Source organism: Danio rerio, chromosome 7 (genome assembly GCF_049306965.1).
Source record: "Danio rerio strain Tuebingen ecotype United States chromosome 7, GRCz12tu, whole genome shotgun sequence".
Classification (NCBI taxonomy): Eukaryota; Metazoa; Chordata; class Actinopteri; order Cypriniformes; family Danionidae; genus Danio; species Danio rerio.
Genome location: NC_133182.1, coordinates 41,763,091 through 41,784,094, shown reverse-complemented (window position 1 = coordinate 41,784,094; position 21,004 = coordinate 41,763,091). Strand labels below are relative to the sequence as shown.

Sequence of the window (21,004 nt, the reverse complement as noted above, 5' to 3'; positions counted from 1 at the left end):
TTTGCCATCATGGCCTCCTAATCACCCCCATCCATTGAAATGGATTTATATCACTGTCTCCCCTCTCTACCTGCAGCTGGTGCGTCCTGTCCCATGGCTGCATCATCATCCAGGTGGAGTTGCAAAGTAAAAGGTGCTGAGGTGAGACCCCTCATGGTTGTAAAGTGCTTTGAGTGTATTGCTATTGGCAGTAAAGTGCTATAAAAGCATTCATTCGTTTGTCTATATACTATATAACATAAGTGCCAGGCACATCTCAGCATAGACATGTTGGCCTTTGAACATCGTCTTGGATAAAGGGCGGCCTCGAATCAATAAAGTTGAAAGCCCCTGCGTTAATGTGAAAATTCCAAGGGAAACATGGTCTGATAATGTAGTTGTGGTAGCTGAGAGTAAAAGATCATCTCTCTAACAGACATTGCTTTGTAATCACACTTTTAATGCCATTCAGTATTGTTCTTTCTTACTCTTTTTAAACACCTCATTATGCCAATAAGGAAACACCACACCCTTGGCTTTGAAAGAACCTTTGAGTACCTCTCTACTCTTATCCTGCCTAAAGCACAGGACCACCCCTCGTTTCTCTGACATGCAACAGTGTAGAGAAAGGAGACGCCATACATAAAGTCAGGCACCGCTCCACACTAATCTCTTTGGGCCCTGTAAATATACATTGTGTTTAGCTGTGTTTAGCATTTCACCTCGGAGCTAAAAAGCCCATAGAAGAGGAAACTGAAATTGTAATTTACCAAATTGTGGTGAGACCAAGTTAGTAATGTAAAACATTCATTTCCTGCAGTCTGTACTTGAAGAATAGACATCCTGTATTATTATCTGTAAAGACCTATTCTCAAGCCTGATTCACAGTCCCCTATATTCATATATGGCAAGTCACTTTTGGGTATACATGAATCCCAGTGGCGTTTTGGGTCACTGATGTCAGACCAGAACAGGTATTAGAGCAAAGAACTGTGAGCCTGATTTAGACCGTTTCTCCATGTGTGTATGTGATTCCTCTCCTTCTCATGAAATTCTGCACAGCCAAATGTTTCAGATTTTTAGGTTAAAAACAATACATAACTTTATTTCTTGAGCCTGTAAGAGAGTAGCAATTAATTTACCTGAAAATTCTATAACTTTGCTCAGACCTTGACATGGCGCTATGCAACATCAACAAGTTCTTTAAAAAGAAAAAGAACAATCTGGTGGCATGGTGGTTAGCACTGTCACCTCGCAGTAAAAAGGTCGCTGGTTCGAGTCCTGGCAGGGCCAGTTGGGATTTGTGAAGTTTGCATGTTCTCTCCATGTTGGAGTGGGTTTTCTCCGGTTTCCACCACAGTCCAAAAACATGCGCTTTAGGAGAATTGAATAAACTAAATTGGCCATAGTGTTAGAGTGTGTATGGGTGTTTCCCAGTACTGGGTTGCAGCTGGAAGAGGATCCGCTTTGTAAAATGTGATGGATAAATTGGTGGTTCATTCTGCTGTGGCAACCCTGATGAATAAAGGGACTAAGCCGAAGGAAAATGAATGAGTAAATCTGAGCGTTGGCATTGATTTTTAATATACACACTCAAATCTGAGTATGCAGGATATATAAAGTTATCTGATGTACTTTGAGGTTAATAAAATGGCTGGTAACAATAATTATTACCCAAATACTAACTCTTTAACCAGTGTTGCTTAGGTCCATACAGCTCTAGATACCTGATTAAAAAAAAACAACTCATGTGTGCATCGTGGTCATTATTCATGATCAGCTTTCACAGATGATGTTTATTGAGTTCTGAAATATTCAGCACATTCTGTTCAAAGGTCATACAATCATATCTGAAGGAAGCAAGATGGCTCAAGTTACTCTTGTAGCTGAGAGTAGAACCTCTACTAACCACCTGAAGTCTGACATGATCACATAATAAACGATGACTGAATTTGTTCAGCTTTTCACTTATGAACTTTAGGTTCCTGCATTCAGTCATCGGAAGCTATGTAAACAAGTTAAAACTCATTTTTATTTGAAGTTAGTTAAGATGATATCATTAATATCGTTCACTGCCTAAATGAGGTATTCTTGACTATTAGACCATGTATAGATCAATTCTATTGTATGTAAATCCTTAAACCCCAAAAAATGGAAACCGGCTTACTTCAAAACCTGAATTTCTTTCACATGTGGTACACATAAGAAGAAATGTTTAAGAAATGATCACCTTTGACATTCATTGTATGAACCAATAACATTCTTCAACTGTTTTGTCCAAAAAGAACGTTGAATGCGATGTGAGCATGAGTAAATGAAGACAAAGTTCATTGTAATGTGAACTAGTCTTTTCAGCAAGGCATCGTCATTGTATTTCGTTAAACTGAGTTCACTGGATGATCTTTGCAAAGACGTTCACAGCATCAGGGTGCAATTGACTGGAGCAATATCAGTAGGTCAATTAAGGCCACCTAAACCAGAATCAAGAAGTTTGTTTCGTCTTAACATTGCAGCATTAGTTGGTTCAGGTGCTGTTGGCCTGCTCCTGTTCAAACAAAGCCATGGCTAGGTGTGATCGAGAGGCCAGCCCCTCCAGGTTACTGAGCACACAGCGGTGATAGATGTCCTCGCTAAAGCGTGGGTTACATTCCCTGTGCACATACTTCTGTACTAGCGCCGGCTCCACAGCCCGAAACACATGCAACCCAGAGTAACGTACAAAGATCTCATAGACATCCATGCTCTCCAGCAACTCATCGTTGTCCAGGATGTCAGCCGCCATCTTTGTGCGGGCAGCCATGTAATCTGCGTTATAAAAACAAGCTTCTTCAAAGACGTGCCGGTCAAAGTGGCCATCACGCAAAGTTTCAGATGCAAATGATGAAGCAGCAGAAGGCTGCTGGTCGCGGTAGACCAAAGCAGGACTGTACTCTTGAAAGTGGATTGGGAAGAAGACCTGCCAATTGCTGATAGCATTCATCCGACAGCGGTTGAGAAAGTCAGCGTTGACCTCAGTCCATACACTGGCCAGGAAGAACAGAGTGTCTACTGGGTGCTTCTTGGAGATGATGTCCATTAGCTTGACCTGTGAGGGAACTTCAGTCTTTACACTGATCCAAGGGATCTTGACGTCGCCGTAACGTTTCTCTACCTCACCAATCATGGCTTTAACACCAGCAAAGACATCCGTCTGACTGACTCTTTGGGCATCGAAAGGGTCATAAACAAACAAGAAGGTGAGCAGAGCATTGTCATGGGTATCCAGAGCATTCATGACGTACATGTCCAAGAAGTTGCCCACAAAGTCTTGGTCATGTGCGGTCACAGGGAGGATCACCTGCACCCGTGTTGCTTCCGTTACATATGGCATGGGGATGATTTCCACAGCACTGAGAGGCTTTAGCAGATTCACTCGCTTGGCGATTACCTGACTGTGACCCTTCTGCGTAAAGGCTTCCAGAGCCAAATCCAGCACATACTCCATCCCTCTTGTGGGATCAAATCGCCGGTAACCGTTGAGTAGACGGCGCTTACGGAAGCGCAGCTGGGGCTGATATCGCTCGTTCAGACGGCCCACTGCGGTCTCCAGAACTGAACTGACGTCTGCCCGGTCGGCTCCTCGAAGCTCACACTTTGGTGAGCTGTCGCCACATGAATAAATGTGCTCTTCTGTGAAGTATTCCCAGTTGATCACCTCAAAGCGGGTTTTGGGTCGGAATGGTGGGTTGATTCCGATGGGCCAGGTGGCTCCAGCTTTACCCTCTGGAGTGAGCTCACTTATGTTATTGATCTGATTCTGGAGTCAAAAGAACAGAAGAAGCCACTGTTATGAGTATGTATTGTTAAACTGGTAAATGGAACAACTTGTCCTTATGTCATTTTGATTCAGGAGCTGTATCTCTGTTCCTCCTTGAGTCAAAGACAAAGTCATCCTATCCAATTTGAAGGCAGCTGAAAGACCAAGGTGGTTCATTTCAAGTTTATTTCCTGCTGTTATGTGATGAATGATGTCTGGCTGAGGGCTGCAAACACCTTGCACCATTACCTTTGCAGAGTATTTGCCCAGACATGAATATTGTGCATCAAAGCAAGACATCCAAATGATTACTTTAAATGCAAAGTCATTTGGAAAAATGTCAACTAAATGACTGAGCGTGACTGAAATTTAAAATACTGTTTGCCAAGTCAGACTAGCATAAATATGTAGGGATGCAGTCCCAATATGTACATTCTGGCCAATACTACCAAGCATATGTATAGGTTGTAAAGTATAGGTTGATAAATGCCAATCTTGATAGTCGTTTTTCAGCCCTATGGAACATTTCAGCCCTTTAAAGATAAATGCAAATAATAAACAGTAGACAACTGCAATAAACAAGGAAACTGCATGGAAACGTCAAGATCTTTCCCCAAAATTGCTATTCAGAAGAGCATTCAGTTCAATCATTTTACTACTAAGGCCCAATCACAATTCTATTTTTGTACCCCTACCCCTTTCCTTCCCCTTTTCCCTGGCCCTTGAAAAGAGTGTGAAGGGGAAGGGCGTCAAAATTTAACCCTAAGAAATGGGACAGCACTACAGCATCTGCAAACATCATCATATTTCATCGTGATCTCTTGCTTCATATGAGATTGACGATGGCGACTGCTGTAGTTATTCCAGTTGTGTTATTTTTTTGGTATTTATCTTCAGGAAATCACTGAAGGCAACGATATCATGTTGTCATAATGATCTAATGTGGCAATAAGATCTTAACTATACTGTGCATTTACACAGAGGCCATATTCATCTATATAAACACAACATTAACACTATAGAAGACACTGTAAAAAGGTCATTCCCAGCCACTAGACCTTCTTACAGGGTATTCGAGTGTCAGAAGTATGTTGTGCATTCTACTCCACTATAGATTTAAAGTTTGTGTTCTTTTAATTGATCTAAGGTCACACTATGATATCTTCTAATGGTCACCCAACATTAAAAGAGCTGGTCACAAGCTTCCTTTTATAGTCACCCACAAAAAGTAGCGTAACCATACCTAAAACCAAGCTACTGTAACATACCTGTAAGTGCTGAATTTGTGCATATGTCCAGTCCAATTCAATCTGGTTGTAGCGCTTATGTAGGCGATACATCAGAGCAGGTTCAGAGATGGGGTGGACAGTGAAGGCGTTCTTAAACTGTGCACTGTCCTCACGCTCAGGGTCCACATTCTTCTGTAGTTCAAAGTAGCGGTACGTCATCTCCTACATAGGTTTCAAACCACAAGAGCACTGATATGAATGACTGAAAAGCTACATGTACTAACAGTATTTACTTTATATTTTCTATTTAATATTAAAGTGCTGTTTTTTGCAAATATTAAAGTTGCCTGTTTGAGTTTCTTTATGTAGATAGATATTCTGAAGAGTGTTACTGATGAAACTGGTAGCCCTTGACAGCAGTAGTATTTTGTTTTTCTAATATGGATGTCAACCGGTCAAAAAAAACCTTCTTTGAGCTTAACAGAACAAACACATAATGGTTTGAAACTACTTGAGGGTGAGAAAATGGTGAATGTATTTTCATATATAGACCAATTACCATGTTTGTAAACATTCAGGATGCGCGCGCAGGGAGGTGGCCGAAAGCAACCGGGAGCCCTAGCATTTACAGCGAGGGATTGACACCAGATGCGGTGCAGAGTTTGTTGTTGTCTTAGAAATAAGATATATTACTTGCATATTATATATATATTTTTTTTACATAATGCTTATATAGCATATTATAACAGCTCGTCACCCAGTGACAAGCACAGTAATTCAGCAAAATTAACGTTAAAGTGAGTGCCGTTCATCTGACAGCTCCATTTGCGATAGCACCCTCCCAATGAATATTGGATAAGACGAAGTGACCAAGCATCCAGCCCCAAATATACAATCTCAATGAAGCTCCGAGTGATTTTACATGAGAGAAGTTAAAGGTCTACAAGTGTTTGGATGCCAACAATGTTGTTCTTTGAGGTCATGTGCAATAAATATTGCTCCATGATGACCAGATTCAAGAGCTAAACACAGAGATTCTGCCTAGCCAAAGACAAGGAAACAAGACGGAGCTAACGTTATACAAGGCCTGGGTAATTAATCACCAACACGCAAAACAACTGCATTCTGACAGTGAACTTCACCTGTACGGCAGGGTATGTGAACATCCACATAGAGGTAAAGTTGGTTTTATATTCGCACATTCAGACTTTCTCCTTAATAATATAATTTCATAAAAATATTATTTGCAAACTCTAAATAGCGAAATCATATTAGCAACAGCCAATGACTATCAAAGTACAACATGTTCACAGTCAAATAAACAGTGCTAATGTTGTTTTTAAGTCACACTTGCAGGTTATTTCAGACCGAATATTCAAAGTGCCGTGGGAAACAATATAGGGAATGTGTCACAAGTTGTCACTGAATGAATGTGTGAATATAAAACTAAGTTTACCTTAATAAACGTAACCTTCACGTTTCATTCTTAGCATTCAGCGTCAGCAGTTTAATTAACCACATGTAACTGTTTTTGCTGAAATCATTTCTGCAATCAAAAACGAGTAATGTGTATGATTCAGCATAGTGTGAACTGACCTGATATGACATGACAACTGCAGAGTCCAGCATTTCTAATTAGCTCCTCACTTCATTCAGCTCCCATTTAGCCAAAGACGTCTGCAGTCGGTATTAAAGCAGTGTGTGGTGTATGGTAAAGTTAAGTTTTCTATTTTTGGACACGAATTCGGCATCCTACCGCAAAACATGACATCTTTCCCATTGCAGCCTGTCTGTTTTCTGCAACCGGGGAACCGTATGACGTCATGTTGGTAATTGGTCTATAGGTTAACTCTCTTTAGTACATCAAAGTTCAGGACAGTGTTTTTTTTTTTTCAACAGAAGATCAATAAGTATCCAGCAAAAAATTGTGCGTTTAATAAACGTCTAATACACATCAAAACATAGACAACTTGGCTAAAACAATGCTAAACTTGGGCTGTCAGTGAAAATCTAATAGACATTTAAGAATAGCCCAAAATTAGACTAGTGGTCAAATAGACAGACGCTATACGTTTAGTCGTTCATTAATGTTTATTTGATGACTAGTGTAGTTTTGGTCTATTCTAAGACGTCTATTCGGTTTTCACCGACAGCCCAAATTTAGCCTTATTTTAGCCAAGATTACTATGTTTAGACGTCTATTAGACATCTTTTAAAAACAAAAATGCTTGCTGGGTAGCGTAGCTGCCAACAATTGTCTCTGGATTACTGAATAACACAACTGAGAGCCGGGTTTGTAACTGTACTATGGACCGGGTTTCTGGCGTATGCTGCCATCGGATGCTATACCAAAGTTGGCGGCCCGGGGGTGTTGCAGACTGTACCAAATAGCTGAAGTGAAATGACAGGAGTTTTTTGGGGGAAATAACAAAAAGGGTGGCGGGAGATAGGTCTGAAATACAGGAGACTCCCGGGAAAAACTGGCGTGTTGGCAGCTATGGTAAGTAGGTTTTAGCTCTTCATGTGCATTCATATAAATGTTTCCTCACCTGATGCTTCTCCACACAGCTAAGACCCAGGTAATCAATGATGCATCGACCAAGCCACTCGTCTGGCCTGACGCTAAGGATGTCGTTTCGACAAGAGTCCAGATGTGGCTGCAGTCGTGCTAGAAGGCTTCGTGACAGCAGGTACCCATATCCGCCATGGCAATATCGGGCACGTTCTTCACCCCCAATAAATTCCTCTGCCCGCCCCATGTACATGTCCTGTCCCGCACTGAGGTGATTAACCAGCTCCATGATCCTTTCAGCTTGTGTGTACGTATCGTCCTGTGCAAGGTAAAACCAGTCATACTCATTGGCGTGATGCTGGTGGAGGTGTCGTATGGTTTCATACATCAGCCAGACGGGTCGGTCATCACCATGAGCGATGACCGCCATGCCGTGTGGCGCCTTTGCACTTCGAAGGCCAGTGAAAAAGAAGGTTCGATGGAAATGGTGAGCTACTGTTTTATTGACCGCAACCCCAAGTGTGTTCAGAGTGGCACGTGAGCTCAGGATGCCCACCAGAAGCCGTTCTCGGATGCCCAGCTCTGTGTGGATGTAGCGAGTCCTGTGAAAGCAAACAAATATATTATTATATATTTAACTATAAAAAGGTTGGCAGATATAAACATAGGCATCCAGTTTTCGGCATTTCTCTCTCTATGCATGTGCATAGAGCTGTATAATATTAGAAAAATCTAACATTGAAACATTTTTTGCGATATATATTGCGATATGAATACAATTTCACTATGTGACTTCATATCACTATTTGGAAAGAATTTAGAATGTTAGATCAATTGGTATGACTTTGCAGTGGGAGTGCATCTCCATAAAATCTAATAAATAATTATAAAATTGTTTATAAAAATAAAATAAAATCTATAAAATTTTTGGGGTCACACGACACAATGTTGTCTGCGCTACTTGCCGTGCATTTCTCTATTTGCATGCATTGTGAGTATTTTCATGCACATGTTTAGTCAGAGATTTATGAACTATTCCATACTTTTTGCATCTCCATAAAATCTAATAAACAATCTATAAACTTTTTGGGGTCCCCTGACAAGTTGTGGTCTGTGCTATTTGCAGTGCATTTCTGTATTTGCATGTGTTGTGAGTATTTTCACACGTAACAATCTATACATACAACAATTTATCGTTTCCCCGAGTCAAACAACTGAAGTAACTGAATGATAAAAATAATTCAATAAAATTCATCAAAGTTAAGGTCACAAATGGTACAATTTCTTCTACCTGAATGCTTTTAAAAATCATTATACAATCACAGGCATCAAAAACATGTGCAAATGATAAATTATAATCAAAACTCAACATTGCATATATGCTGCGATGTGACTATAGCAAATGATCACATTGCAATATTGATGCTGAAACGATATATTGTGCAGCCCTACCCTACATGTGCATGTAAAGAAAAAAAAAGGTTGGCAAATTCCATTCAGTTTTATTTAAGTTAAAATAAAACAGCATACTTATACTGACCTGTACTTAAAATATACCAAATAATCACTTATAATACTAATGACAAGTAGTTATTAACTAACAAAAGATTCTGGGGCTGTGGTCCAGTTGTAGTTTTTATTTTACATGATCAAATTATTCTTGAGTTCAGTGTGTGTGTACACGCACACACACGCAAATGCATGCATGCATACACACAACTGTACTGAATGACATTACTTTGTGTATTGTGTAAGTCATGTTAAAATGTTTTGCTCACAACACATTATAATGCATGACACTTTTATGTATGTATGTTCATTAAGATACTTGAGATTTCTTTTTTGCTTCAATCTGTATTTTTTTATATCGACATCCCTTTGTCCATTTAGAAAATTGTCTCTGTAGAGGTTTAGGCTTAGAGTGATGGGATAACACACTAAGCCAATTACAAAGCACAGTAAAACAAATAAGCCACTGTTACCATCCATGGACCACTCATCGCCCCTTTTTAATCTAATTAACAAGATGCAACACAAACAGATGACTGATGGTTTGTTCCTAATTGAACATAAGATTGATTTTTGAAATCTTAAATATGAACTTGTCCTGGGAGCATAGAATTTTGGGACATGAGATTAATTATACTGAAATCTCTAGCAACAATTATGACCTAATTATTTTAAAACGGGGTGTCAAAATGCTCCTAATGAGCCAAAGTTTTACAGTGTTTACTTTCAATCCATTTCCAACACACAGAGCTCTAGTGATGGGATAAGCCTGAATGACTTGATTAGCTCGATCAGGGGCCTGTTTCAGTAAGGAGGTTCAACCAACTCTGAGTTTAAACTTGAACTCTGAGTTGATTTACCGAGAGATTAAAAACTCAGAGTTTTCGGTTTCAGAATAGCTGATATGAGCTGGGTCAATCAACTTTGAGTAGACCAACTCAGAGTTAAGCGCGCACACCGTGACTATAAAAAGGCATTATCAATAGAGCGCAGATATTACGAGTGACTATGGCAACATCTTAAAAAAAGAGATCACCATTTCTTTCTCCGGCTGAACTTGATCTGCTCATGCAAAGTTATAGCAAATATGAGTGTATATATTTAAAAAGAAGCAACCATCAGTAAAACAGAGACAGTTAGCATGAGAAAACAGCTGCTCAAGTTAATGCGTAATTTTTCATTTTAAGTATTTAAACATTTAAGTATAATAAAATAAGTAATGTAATGTGTGACGTTTATACTTTTTTTCTAAACTTTTATACACTTTTATCAGTTTTAATAGATTTAACAGTGCACTTGTTATGTGTCTGCCTTTTTATTGATCAAGTGATAGAGGTTGATATAACATTAAGAAGGTAAGCAGTAATAAAATAATTTTTAGACAGAATAATAATCCCATCTGCGTCAATGATTTTTTATTTAATTAATGTACCTGAGCCTCAGAAGACAATTGACACACAATGAACACGTGGGGGCGTTTGAAGCCAGACGCGGAGATCTTGACACGCTCCAGACGCTCGGAGGTAATTAATAATATACACTAATACTGAAACAGTTAAGGCATTTTAGAATGACTAAAACAACATTTAAGATGTTCTGCAGTGTGTTCAGTCTGCTGGTTTGTCCATTCACACACATTTTCATCATCATCTCTAACAAACCATTTTTTAATGTACATACTGTAATTTAAGTGCACTTCGTAGTTTATGTGCATCTTATCAAATAAAAGTTTAACCTACTCAGTTATGCACATATTATATTATGCGTATTTTCAAAAGGTATGTGAATCATGACTTTTCCATCAATTGTTTTTATGCACATCTCCAAAATGAGCTCTAAAATAGGTGTGTGGAAATGTAAGACTAATGCGAGAAATACCGCTTCATCTTTAAAAAAGGGGAGGAGACCGACAGAAACTCAGAGTTTAGAGAATAAAACCTGCTCCAGACCAGGTTAGATTCACAGAGTAAGTTACCACGGTAACTGACTCTGAGTTAAAGTTAACTCTCTTTTAGAAACAGGCTTGACTTACCCTGCTTTCTCGAGTTTAACAAACCTGCCATTTTGTAACGGAAAACCCAGAGTTTCTCTCATTTCAGGGTTAAAATACTCTGAGTTTTAACTTAACCTGCTTTCTGAAACAGGCCCCAGGTGTGTTTAATTAAACAGCAGTGCTGTAGCCCTCCAGGAGTTTAACACGCCTGAGTTAAAATGACTGACTACATCCCAACATGTGTCTTACAATTGTCAAATTTGACATTATCTGAGAAGTGATGGTATTTATACTTGAGACAATAGCACTCTTATAGGGAGGTGTTTTCTGTGCCCACAAAAGGCCTTGATGCTTCATCTAAACCTGCTACATTGTTTGGACTATTTCTAGTATTTGCAGTAGTGGACATTTTATGAGATGGAAAAAGTGTCAGCAACTTCACGAAGTGGTGAAGAATTCAGCTGTGAGAGAAGCACAGAGGTGAGGTGAAAAACACTGCTCTGAGAACTTATTACTCTGTGCCAAAACAAACGAACACAGACTACTGATATGAGCCAAAGGTCAGAAGTTGATTTAATATACTGTACTTGTAAATAAATTGAGATCGCGTTAATGACAAAAACAGTTAATGTTTGCAAGATGAATAATATCTGTTAAATATTTAGTTAATAAGAGCTTGTTGCAGTTTTACATTTTTGGTCTTCTGTTAACTGGGAATTGCCATGTCTCTACTATACATGTACTGTAGTAGATATTTTATTTTGTTTCTTTGATTATTTCTATTGTTTTATATATACACAGTTGAAGTCAGAATTATTAGCCCCCTTTGGATTTTATTTTCTTTTTTTTTATATTTCCCAAATTGTTTTACAGAACAAGTTTTAATATTAAATTTTTTTTTTCTTCTGGAGAAAGTCATCTTTGTTTTATTTCAGCTAGAATAAAGTCAGTTTTTAAGTTTTTATGAGCCATTTTAAGGTCAAAATTATTAGCCCCTTTAAGCTATATATATTTTTTCTCGACAGTCCACAGAACAAACCTTTTTTTAAGCCTTTAAATGACACTTTAAGCTGTATAGAAGTGTCTTAATATTATGTAATGTCATCATGGCAAAGATAAAATAAATTAGTTCATAGGGATGAGGTATCAAAACTATCATGTTTAGAAATGTGTGGAAAAAAATCTTCTCTCCATTAAACAGAAAAATAAACAGGGTTGCTAATAATTCAGGGAGGCTAATAATTCTGACTTCAACTGTATATAGTTTTTATAAATACTATATATAGTCATTTTTAGGCGTTTTTACCTTGATTATGATAGGACAGTGGAGATTTCAGTAAGAAAAAAATTGGGAGCAGAGGAAGGGGAAGGATCAGCATACCCTTGAGCCAGGAAACAAACTCTAGTCGTCATGAGCACTTCTGTGCAATATGTCGGTGCAGAGTACCACTAGGCTATTGGTGGCAACTATTTCTATTGTTTTTAAATAGATAAAAGTGAGTGCAACCATATTAAAGGGATAGATAAACCAAACATTTTTAATCTGTCATATACTACTCCACTATTTGTTCCAAACCCGCCTGAGTTTCTTTCTTCTGTTGAACACAAAGTAAGATATGCTGAAGAATATTGGAAATCAGCCGCCATTGACTTCCATAGTACTCTTTTGTTCCTACTATAGATGTCAGTGGCTTTCACTTTCAAACTTTCTTCAGAGTATTTTGTGTTGAAGAAAGAATTTCATAAATGGTTAGATCTGCTCAAGTGTGAGTAAATAGTGAGAACATTACAATTTTTGGGGTGAACTGTCCCTTTAAATACTGAGATCTTGTCATTTGTGAACGGCTTGTACACATCAACTATTTTCAAGCTGCACTGGTTTGGAGGACTCACCTGAGAACTTTCTTGTGTGGTTTGTTGGGATCTTTGTGATAGGGCACGATGCGAGGCTGGAAGTCCTCATTTCCATCCCCTTCTTGACCATTGTGGAGATCTCTGATATGACCGTTGTGTACGAGTCTCCCATTGCCCAGGTCATCTCCACAAGCCTCATCAGTGTCCCCCTGCGTCCAGGACACCATCAGAAGACTGAGGCTACAGCCCAAAGACAGGCCCAGGATGAGAGGCAGAGCAGGCCGGAAAACAGCCAGAAAAGATGACAGACGCATGCTGGAGATGAGTGTTCAGAGAGACAGTCAGTGGATGACTGAGGTTTCCTCAGAGAACAGTTCAAGTAACAGCAAAGTCTTGTTTACGGGTGATTGGCGTGCAGGTATTTGACAGATTATGCAAAGGTATTTGGTTCCTGTCAGTTTCTGTCAAAGATCAGCATGACTAGTGAAGATGGCAAAGCAGAAGGAGCAGGAGCAAGCAATCGGATCTGCTTCTTTAAAGTCAAACTACCAAAGTCAGGACATATGGTTCTGATTTAGCATTCAGCTATACAAAACCAAGGCACAGCTAATGAATAAGTCCACTGTGTTGTAGCCGGACACTCTCCTGCATGTGATATGGCGAACATGTATGCAAACATAATGTGAGAGTCGCCTTCACCGGTGATGCACATAAGGTCAGTCTGCTAGCCAGTCGAGACCATTTGCAGACAACAAACATACAACGTCGATGCACAGTTGAAATACTATAAAGTTCAGGATATTAACTTTGAGGAATGGTTCTGCGTCGGAAAGACAACTAGCGATAAATTACATTCAATAGACAAACCTTCCGGTATTAGATATTTATAATTCGCGTAGCTTCGCGTATCTGCACACCGAGGCAGAGCAACATTAGCAGGCACCAGCAGTATTTCCCCCAAAACACACTAATCCTCAGACACTGCAGTCCACCGTGGATAACCTCCTGTGGCTCGTATCGTCCCAATGCTTCTGTGAAAAACAAAAAAGCAGTCGCGAAATGACTTTGTTGGCTCTGCTCTAAATGTCTCCAGCATCGTCGATCGAGTCTACATGCGGATGTGCTGACTCTGAAGAGGAAGATTGACTCAATGCGTTTAAACGGACCCAAGGAAACAAGCAGCACGAGCACAACAGTTCCACGTATACACGAGTCCCGCCGCCGCTGCACACATTCGGGCTGATGGCACCGAGATACAGCCCCGTGCTCATTCCTGCGTCATCATACATGAAAGATACATTAAATGAGTCCGGTTGTCAAATGTCCAATATCTAGACTACAGGAGAGGTGGGTAGTAGTGTCTACGAGACAAACGAAAAATAATAATAATACTAAAAGTGTTAGTGGTGATAATAATAATTATAAATATTAGTTTTATGCTAAATATAAGTAATTGGACTAAAAAACGTTTGTTCAAAAACGTATATCAAAAATGTCATTGTAACAATCTCAAGCTAGACTATATCATTTTATTACAAGTGTTTTCTCAATAGGCTCTTGCAGTTATTATCTAACCCCTGTCCTAGATGTTGAATGGATTAACACTTGATCCATTACTGGTATTGAATAAAACCTCTGGCTTTAATAAGGGATTCTTTAGCATAAACAGTCCTGAGTGAGAAGCAGCCATCAGTTTCACTTGTCGAATAAAATGTCAGCAACAAAGAGGCAATATAAATATTTTGAATGCACATACTAATACTTTAGTACAGTTGACGTCAGAATTATTAGCCATTTATTTTATCCCCAAATTCTGTTCAACGGGGAGAGAAAAAAAATAAACACATTTCTAATCATAATAGTTTTAATAACTCATCTCTAATAACTGATTTATTTTATCTTTGCCATGATGACAGTAAATAATATTTGACTAGATATTTTTCAAGACGCTTCTATACAGCTTTAAGTGACATTTAAAGGCTTAATTAGGTTAACTAGGCAGGTTAGGGTAATTAGACAACTTATTGTATAAAAATGGTTTGTTTTGTAGACTATCGAGAAAAATATCGCTTACAGGGGCTAACTTGGTCCTTAAAATGGTTTTTAAAAAATTAAGTAGGCTGCTTTTATTCTAGCCGAAATAAACAAGACTTTAGAACTCTTAAATCTTAAAGAAATCCTTTATAATTTTGAAAATTCATGATTTTTCACAATATTATTTCCCAATATTGTATAAATCCCTTGGTCAACGAGTACTGTGTGTTTTGTTGTTGCATTGCATACAATATGTCAAATAAGACTAAGGTCTTAGACTAGTAAGTATATTCTACTATCACTGCCTGCCATAAAATAACAACAACTACTAAAACCCTGATCCTTTTTAATACCGTGGAGTAAGCGATAAGCAGTTTTTATGATTGTACAGTTACATCACACTGTCGTCAGCAGCACGCTGAAGCGTGTATGTCTGACCAGCAGGCGGTGATCTGCTCTTCACCAAATACGGTCAGTGCGCGCGCGTCCTGAGCTGCCTACCCGGGCGCGTGTCAGAGACCTGCGCGCTACTTGTCGCAGAAAGGAAAGGTAAGGTACAGTACGAACACGCTTTACTGTTTGTCTTGTCAGTGTTCTTTCAACATTGTTATTATGCTGTTGTATGTGAGACATAAGTGAGGTAATATCCGGCTTAGATATTTTGCATAAATGAGCTGAACGCCGGGCCCTGAACACCTCCTGCTGTCATTTATTTAAGAATGCCAGCTGTAACGCTGGACACAAATTGAGCCGTGCACGAGTGTACACTTATATTGTCATAAATAAAATTGTGAAGTTCGCAAAGTCTCCCATAGAGACGTCGAAGGCGTTATTAGAAAAGGTGTTAATTTGAGATCAATGTATAATAACAACGTTGATCCTTTAGTAAAAAAACGTTTTTATGTAATTGAATGGCTAGCGTATTAAAGTTGAGCTGCACTGTAGTTCACGTGTGCAGAACTTCACAGGTTATTTTTTTTATACACTGACACAACGTTTAGTGCTGAAGTCAACTCTAAATCAACGCAGCCTATAAAACCTAACGTTTTCCTTACAGTGTAACCAATATCACAGAAGTTCAATCAATATTCATGTTCAATGATTACCTGCTGTTTTGTGTCGTTCCATTGGCAGAGATGTACTGACTTATTAACTTGCAATAACCACATAGCTCCTAATTGTAAAGTAGAAACATGCTCTTTGTGTAAATTTGCTTTGAAATAAATGCACATGAATCGAATAGAATTAAGCCAATGAGAACTGTATGTGGGAATGAACTTTATATAATTATATGTAATCAGCATTATTGCTGCTGATTATGTCCACTTCAACTTAATGATATTTAAAGCAATAAAGGAGTATGCAAATATTATATTATCATGATAGATAATGACATTTACTTACTATTATTAACTTGCAGAACTCTGCCGCCATGCCATCAGATCTTGCTAAGAAGAAGGCTGCCAAGAAGAAGGAGGCCGCTAAAGCTCGACAGCGTGCAAAAAAGCATGACGAGGTGAACGGAGATGGAGAGCTTCAAGATGACCCAGTGAATGATGCAGAAACTAATGGAGATGCGAATGGAGGTGAGTTTATTAATACAGTTCCTCAAGTTAAAGGACAATTAAGACAAGAGTTTTATTTACTAACTGCTCACTTCTAACATTCTGACAGTTCACACTGATATATGGCCAATGACTTGGCCCATCCGGAATCTGTGCACACAGAATTCTGCAGATTTTTAGCACATCATTAATTCTGTTTTATTTACTTGAGTAAATGTGTGTAAATCTATATTTTTTCAGTTTTTTGCTTAATTTCAGTAATATTATTTATATTATTTATTTTAAGACTAATGTGAAAATGTTCATCTGATGTATGTACAATGCAGTTTGTAAAGTAATATTTTCTGTCTTTTACTACATATATTATGTGACAAACTTGCCTTGTTTACCAAATAAAGTGAATCTAATTGGATTTGTATTTTAAACATTAAATAAAAGTTAAAAAGATATAAATTTTTATTTTATATATTAAGGATTTAGTTCTGATACTCCCAAAATAATTCAGCAGAAATCCACAGACTTTTACCAAAATTCTCAGCAGAAATAGCAAAAAACATCTGCAATTTCCGTCTGGCCCTACCAATGACCGGCCCTTTACAAAACATAGCTACAGGTTTCAATTCTATTCATTTTTCTTCAGCTTAGTCTCTATTGCAGAGGCTGTATTCCATACTATTCACATGTTTTACACAGCAGATGCCCTTCCAGGTGCAACCCAGTACTGGAAAACACCCATACACACTCATTCACACACTTTCTTATACACTATGGCCACATTAGCTTATCCAATTCACCTATACTGCATGTCTTTAGACTGTGGGGAAACCTGGAGAAAACCCATGCAAACACAGGAGAACATGCAAACTCCACACAGAGATGCCAACTGGCCCAGCCAGGACTCGAACCAGTGACTCTTTTTACTGTGAGTACTGTGAGTGGAACAATGCTAACCACTGATCCACCAAGCTGCCACAGATACAAAATGTTATTTACGCATCACTTATTGTGTTATTTATTGTATGCAGGTTGTGTGGTTTAGTACAGTAATTCCACAGGGATATTAAATGTTCGACTGATTAAAAAAAGCTTAAGTGAGCAGTTATTTTTTCAATTAGTGCACAGCTATAAAGAAGTTCCAGGTGTGTTTACTGCATTACAGTTCATATGATTTGGCTAAGTTATTTTACATAAATCAAAGGTCTTTAAAGTCAATATTAGAACAGAAAAACATCAACTTATAAATGCATTATTGAGGCAAATGTTGTAAAAAATTAGATTAAAAAAAGTTAGGTTTAAAATTTAAAGTTTTGCCCACAAATACCAGTTAAGGCTAAACTCTATATATCTTTTTGTTTGTATTCCAAGTACACATGTACAGACACACAGTTGTGTACAGACAGTAATGTGAACACATACAGAAACATAGGTAAATTACAGCATAAGCAAGTAATGACCTTTATACTCAAGTAATATCATTTGTTAATTTCACACTGTAGTGGCAATTTTCTTTAAAGAGGCTTTCTATGTGGTAAAGAAACAAAGTCTTACCCGGGATGTCTTTTCAAAGTTTTATTCTTTATAAAGAAGGTCACAATCATACAGCAACAACAGTTTCTGCAGAATGAGACACTGAAGCAAAATATGTTCACCCTTTTATCTAGTTTGTACTGCTTGCGAGGTCAAATCCTAATAAGGCCTAATCTGCATTTACTTCAGGCGTTTTCCGCCGTTCCTGCTATATGTCCTAACAACCATACATCTTTCTTAAGTAACCATACATTTCAGTGATGTGGCCCCTAAAGAAATGTTCACCCTCACATAGCCAGATAAGGGAAATCCTTAGGATAAACACAAAGACCAGATAAGTACCTAGAGGAACATAGTTGTACACAGAAAATGTACACATAGGTTTTATGGCGAACATATGGTGAACACAGATACATGCATGTCTAAAAATGAGTCTTAAACAAGTTTCCAATACATAAAGGTCATCTAAAAATGAATTTCCATTACACAGACTCTGATGAATTTACCCTTGTTAATGCTGATGCAGAGGAATAACAGCTATAACATTTCATAATGCACCACAAAGTAAAACCACCTCTGAGAAACGCTCTGGTCAAGTTGGTCAAGTTGTTTGTGGTTCAGGTCAATCAACTAGCTTGAATGTGTAAGTTTAGAAGTAATGAATATTCTGACATAATTTGAAGCATTTTGAGAAATTGGGTCATTTTAAATGTATTAGAAACAAAAATGTAAACATTTAAAACAAAATTAAAAGCCTTTAAAATAGCAAAATCGAAGCACTTCTCTCTGTTTCATGACTCCACATCAGTGACTCAAACCTCCATCACAAGCTCCAAAATGAGCCTAAATTGGAATTGTCAACCAAGACTGGGATGCAGTACATGGTTCTACACTTGAATATTTTGACAACAAAAAAGCATCTGAACATTCGAACAATGTTAATGTAGTATAAACAGAAAAAAAGGACTTTGTTCTGTTGTGGAATTGAAAAACAATGGACATCGCAACTCCTCTTTACAATATGGCTAATATCTTGGTTGTGCATTACCGTTCATTATTCCAGGACTTATGAGTTATTCTTTACATGGCAAACTATTTTGTCTTATAGCTTTATTTTCAGTTCTTTCCTCCTAAATCACTCCTTTTCTATGTCACATTTTCACTTAGATGTTGCCGCTTTGTCCAAGGAGCTGGACGAGTTTGAGATGCGTAAGACAGAGGCACGGGCAGTAACAGGTGTTTTGGCTTCCCACCCCAACAGCACAGATGTTCACATCAGCAGTCTGTCTCTCACCTTTCATGGACAAGAGTTACTGAGTGACACGAGCCTGGAGCTCAACTCTGGCAGGCGCTACGGCCTCATTGGTCTCAATGGCACAGGTATAAGTGACACTGAAGCTATTATTTCATATTTGTACATAGGCCTGTTGCTAAAAGTTTGCATGAAATCATACAGTCATGTAAAACATTTAAGACTCCTGCTTAAATTCCAATTTTTTTCATATTTATATATTATAATATTCATATTTATATATTATAATAGGATCGTATGAACAATAAAATAACAATGAACAATGTTTCCCAATGATGGGTTGTAGCTGGTTAAAATATGTGCTGGATAAGTTGGCGGTTCAATCTGCTGTGACGACCCCTGATTAATAAAGGGACTTAGCCAAAAACAAAATGAATGAATGAATTAATGAATTTCTTTATGTATAATTTATTTCACACCTGTGTACTACAACAACCTGGATCACACAAGTTTTGTAGACAGGGTTTGGGAGAGGTTTAATGAAAAACTCAAATAGGAAGTCAACTTTACCGTATGTGAGGAAAACCAAACTCATATTAACACTATTTTGATGATATGTTCATACTTTTCTCTGGTGTCTATGAGGATCCACATCACCTCGACCTCAGCACCAGCAACCCATCATCCCTTTCCCTCAACCCGTAGTTTTTTGTATTACTTTAATTAGTGTATTCTTTTTTTTTTTATCTCTATCTTCTCTCATTTTTTTCTCTTTTCTGTCCATACTCTGCTCTGTCCATTATATATGAATATTTTTATTTCTTCTTTTTTTCTTCTACTTATTAACTGTTCCCATTAGTATATTGTCTTCTACCAACTAGCATTTACTCTCATAATATTGGTGTTATTCTCATAATTTTCCCCTCCTCTCCTTAATCCATCACTTCCAAACTTAAAACATATACAAGATTTAGAGGTGTACATCTAATACCGATAACAATCACACACCAACTCCTCACATGATTACATATACAATACATTTAATGTCAGTTTGTGCTTTTGTTTTAGGCTTATTCATGTTTATTGTTAAATCTGCTGTATCTACTTTTGTCTTAGTTGTAAAGCATAATTAAAATAAATAAACAGTTTAATAAAATAAGGATACAAAAATGGGCGGCACGGTGGCTCAGTGGTAAGCACTGCCGCATCACAGAAAGAAGATCGCTGGTTCAAGTCCCAACTGGGTCAGTTGGCATTTCTTTATGGAGTTTTCATGTTCTCTCTGTGTTTTTGTGGGTTTCCTCCAGGTGCTCCGGTTTCCCCCGCAGTCCCGCAGAGACATGCACTATAAATGAATTGCATTAACTAAATTGGCCGTAGTGTATGAGAGTATAGTGGAAGAGTGGATAGTGAGAGTGGAAGAGCATTCGCTACATAAAACATATGCCGGAATAGCTGACGGTTCATCCTGCTGTGGCGACTCCTGATAAATTTAGGACTAAGCCGGAGGAACATAAATGAAGGAAGTAATACAAAAAATGTTATTGCACTAATCCAAATCCAGACCTCATCCTGACTGAAATGCTGTGGTGAGAGCTCTGGAGAAACTCCAAAACTCTTCCAGCTAAACTGAGTCTACAGTCATCTGCATTATAGAGTGTCCTGTTTGTCATCCATGATTTTCAATCTTGGCTTTATTTATAAAGAAATAATGACACAATGTAATGTGTCATGTGATGTTTTACTTTTCACAT

At 38.1% G+C, this 21,004-nt stretch overlaps 2 protein-coding genes across 9 annotated transcripts in view; one reads left to right on the top strand and one right to left on the bottom strand.

The window, feature by feature from the left end:
- Positions 1–1,742: 1,742 nt before the first annotated feature.
- chpf2 (chondroitin polymerizing factor 2) lies at positions 1,743–14,016 on the bottom strand. The gene is made up of 4 exons (XM_001337169.8): positions 12,912–14,016; positions 7,554–8,118; positions 5,044–5,226; positions 1,743–3,775 (listed from the first exon to the last, which is right to left on the bottom strand). The coding sequence occupies exons 1-4, from the start codon at positions 13,184–13,186 to the stop codon at positions 2,504–2,506; spliced, it is 2,295 nt and encodes a 764-aa protein (XP_001337205.1). The 5' UTR covers positions 13,187–14,016; the 3' UTR covers positions 1,743–2,503.
- abcf2b (ATP-binding cassette, sub-family F (GCN20), member 2b) overlaps positions 10,280–21,004 on the top strand; it is a 23,251-nt gene continuing 12,526 nt past the window's right edge. The window contains exons 1-4 of one of the 8 annotated variants that reach the window (XM_073905904.1): positions 14,056–14,219; positions 16,327–16,492; positions 17,285–17,393; positions 19,166–19,378. In XM_073905904.1, coding sequence (XP_073762005.1) covers positions 16,460–16,492; positions 17,285–17,393; positions 19,166–19,378 — 355 coding nt within the window. In that variant the 5' untranslated portion in view covers positions 14,056–14,219; positions 16,327–16,459. Of the gene's footprint in view, positions 11,499–14,055; positions 14,220–15,370; positions 15,461–16,326; positions 16,493–17,284; positions 17,394–19,165; positions 19,379–21,004 lie in introns of those variants that run through there. The other 7 variants (XM_073905902.1, XM_073905905.1, XM_073905901.1 and 4 more) reach the window with 7 other exon arrangements.

Excerpts from the sequence above, each read along its gene's own strand:
- chpf2 (XM_001337169.8), bottom strand. The coding sequence starts at position 13,186 with ATGCGTCTGTCATCTTTTCTGGCTGTTTTCCGGCCTGCTCTGCCTCTC. Across the intron at positions 8,119-12,911 it reads CCACACAAGAAAGTTCTCAG|GACTCGCTACATCCACACAG; the intron begins GTGAGTCCTCCA and ends TTGCTTTCACAG. Across the intron at positions 3,776-5,043 it reads CACAAATTCAGCACTTACAG|AATCAGATCAATAACATAAG; the intron begins GTATGTTACAGT and ends TTTTGACTCCAG.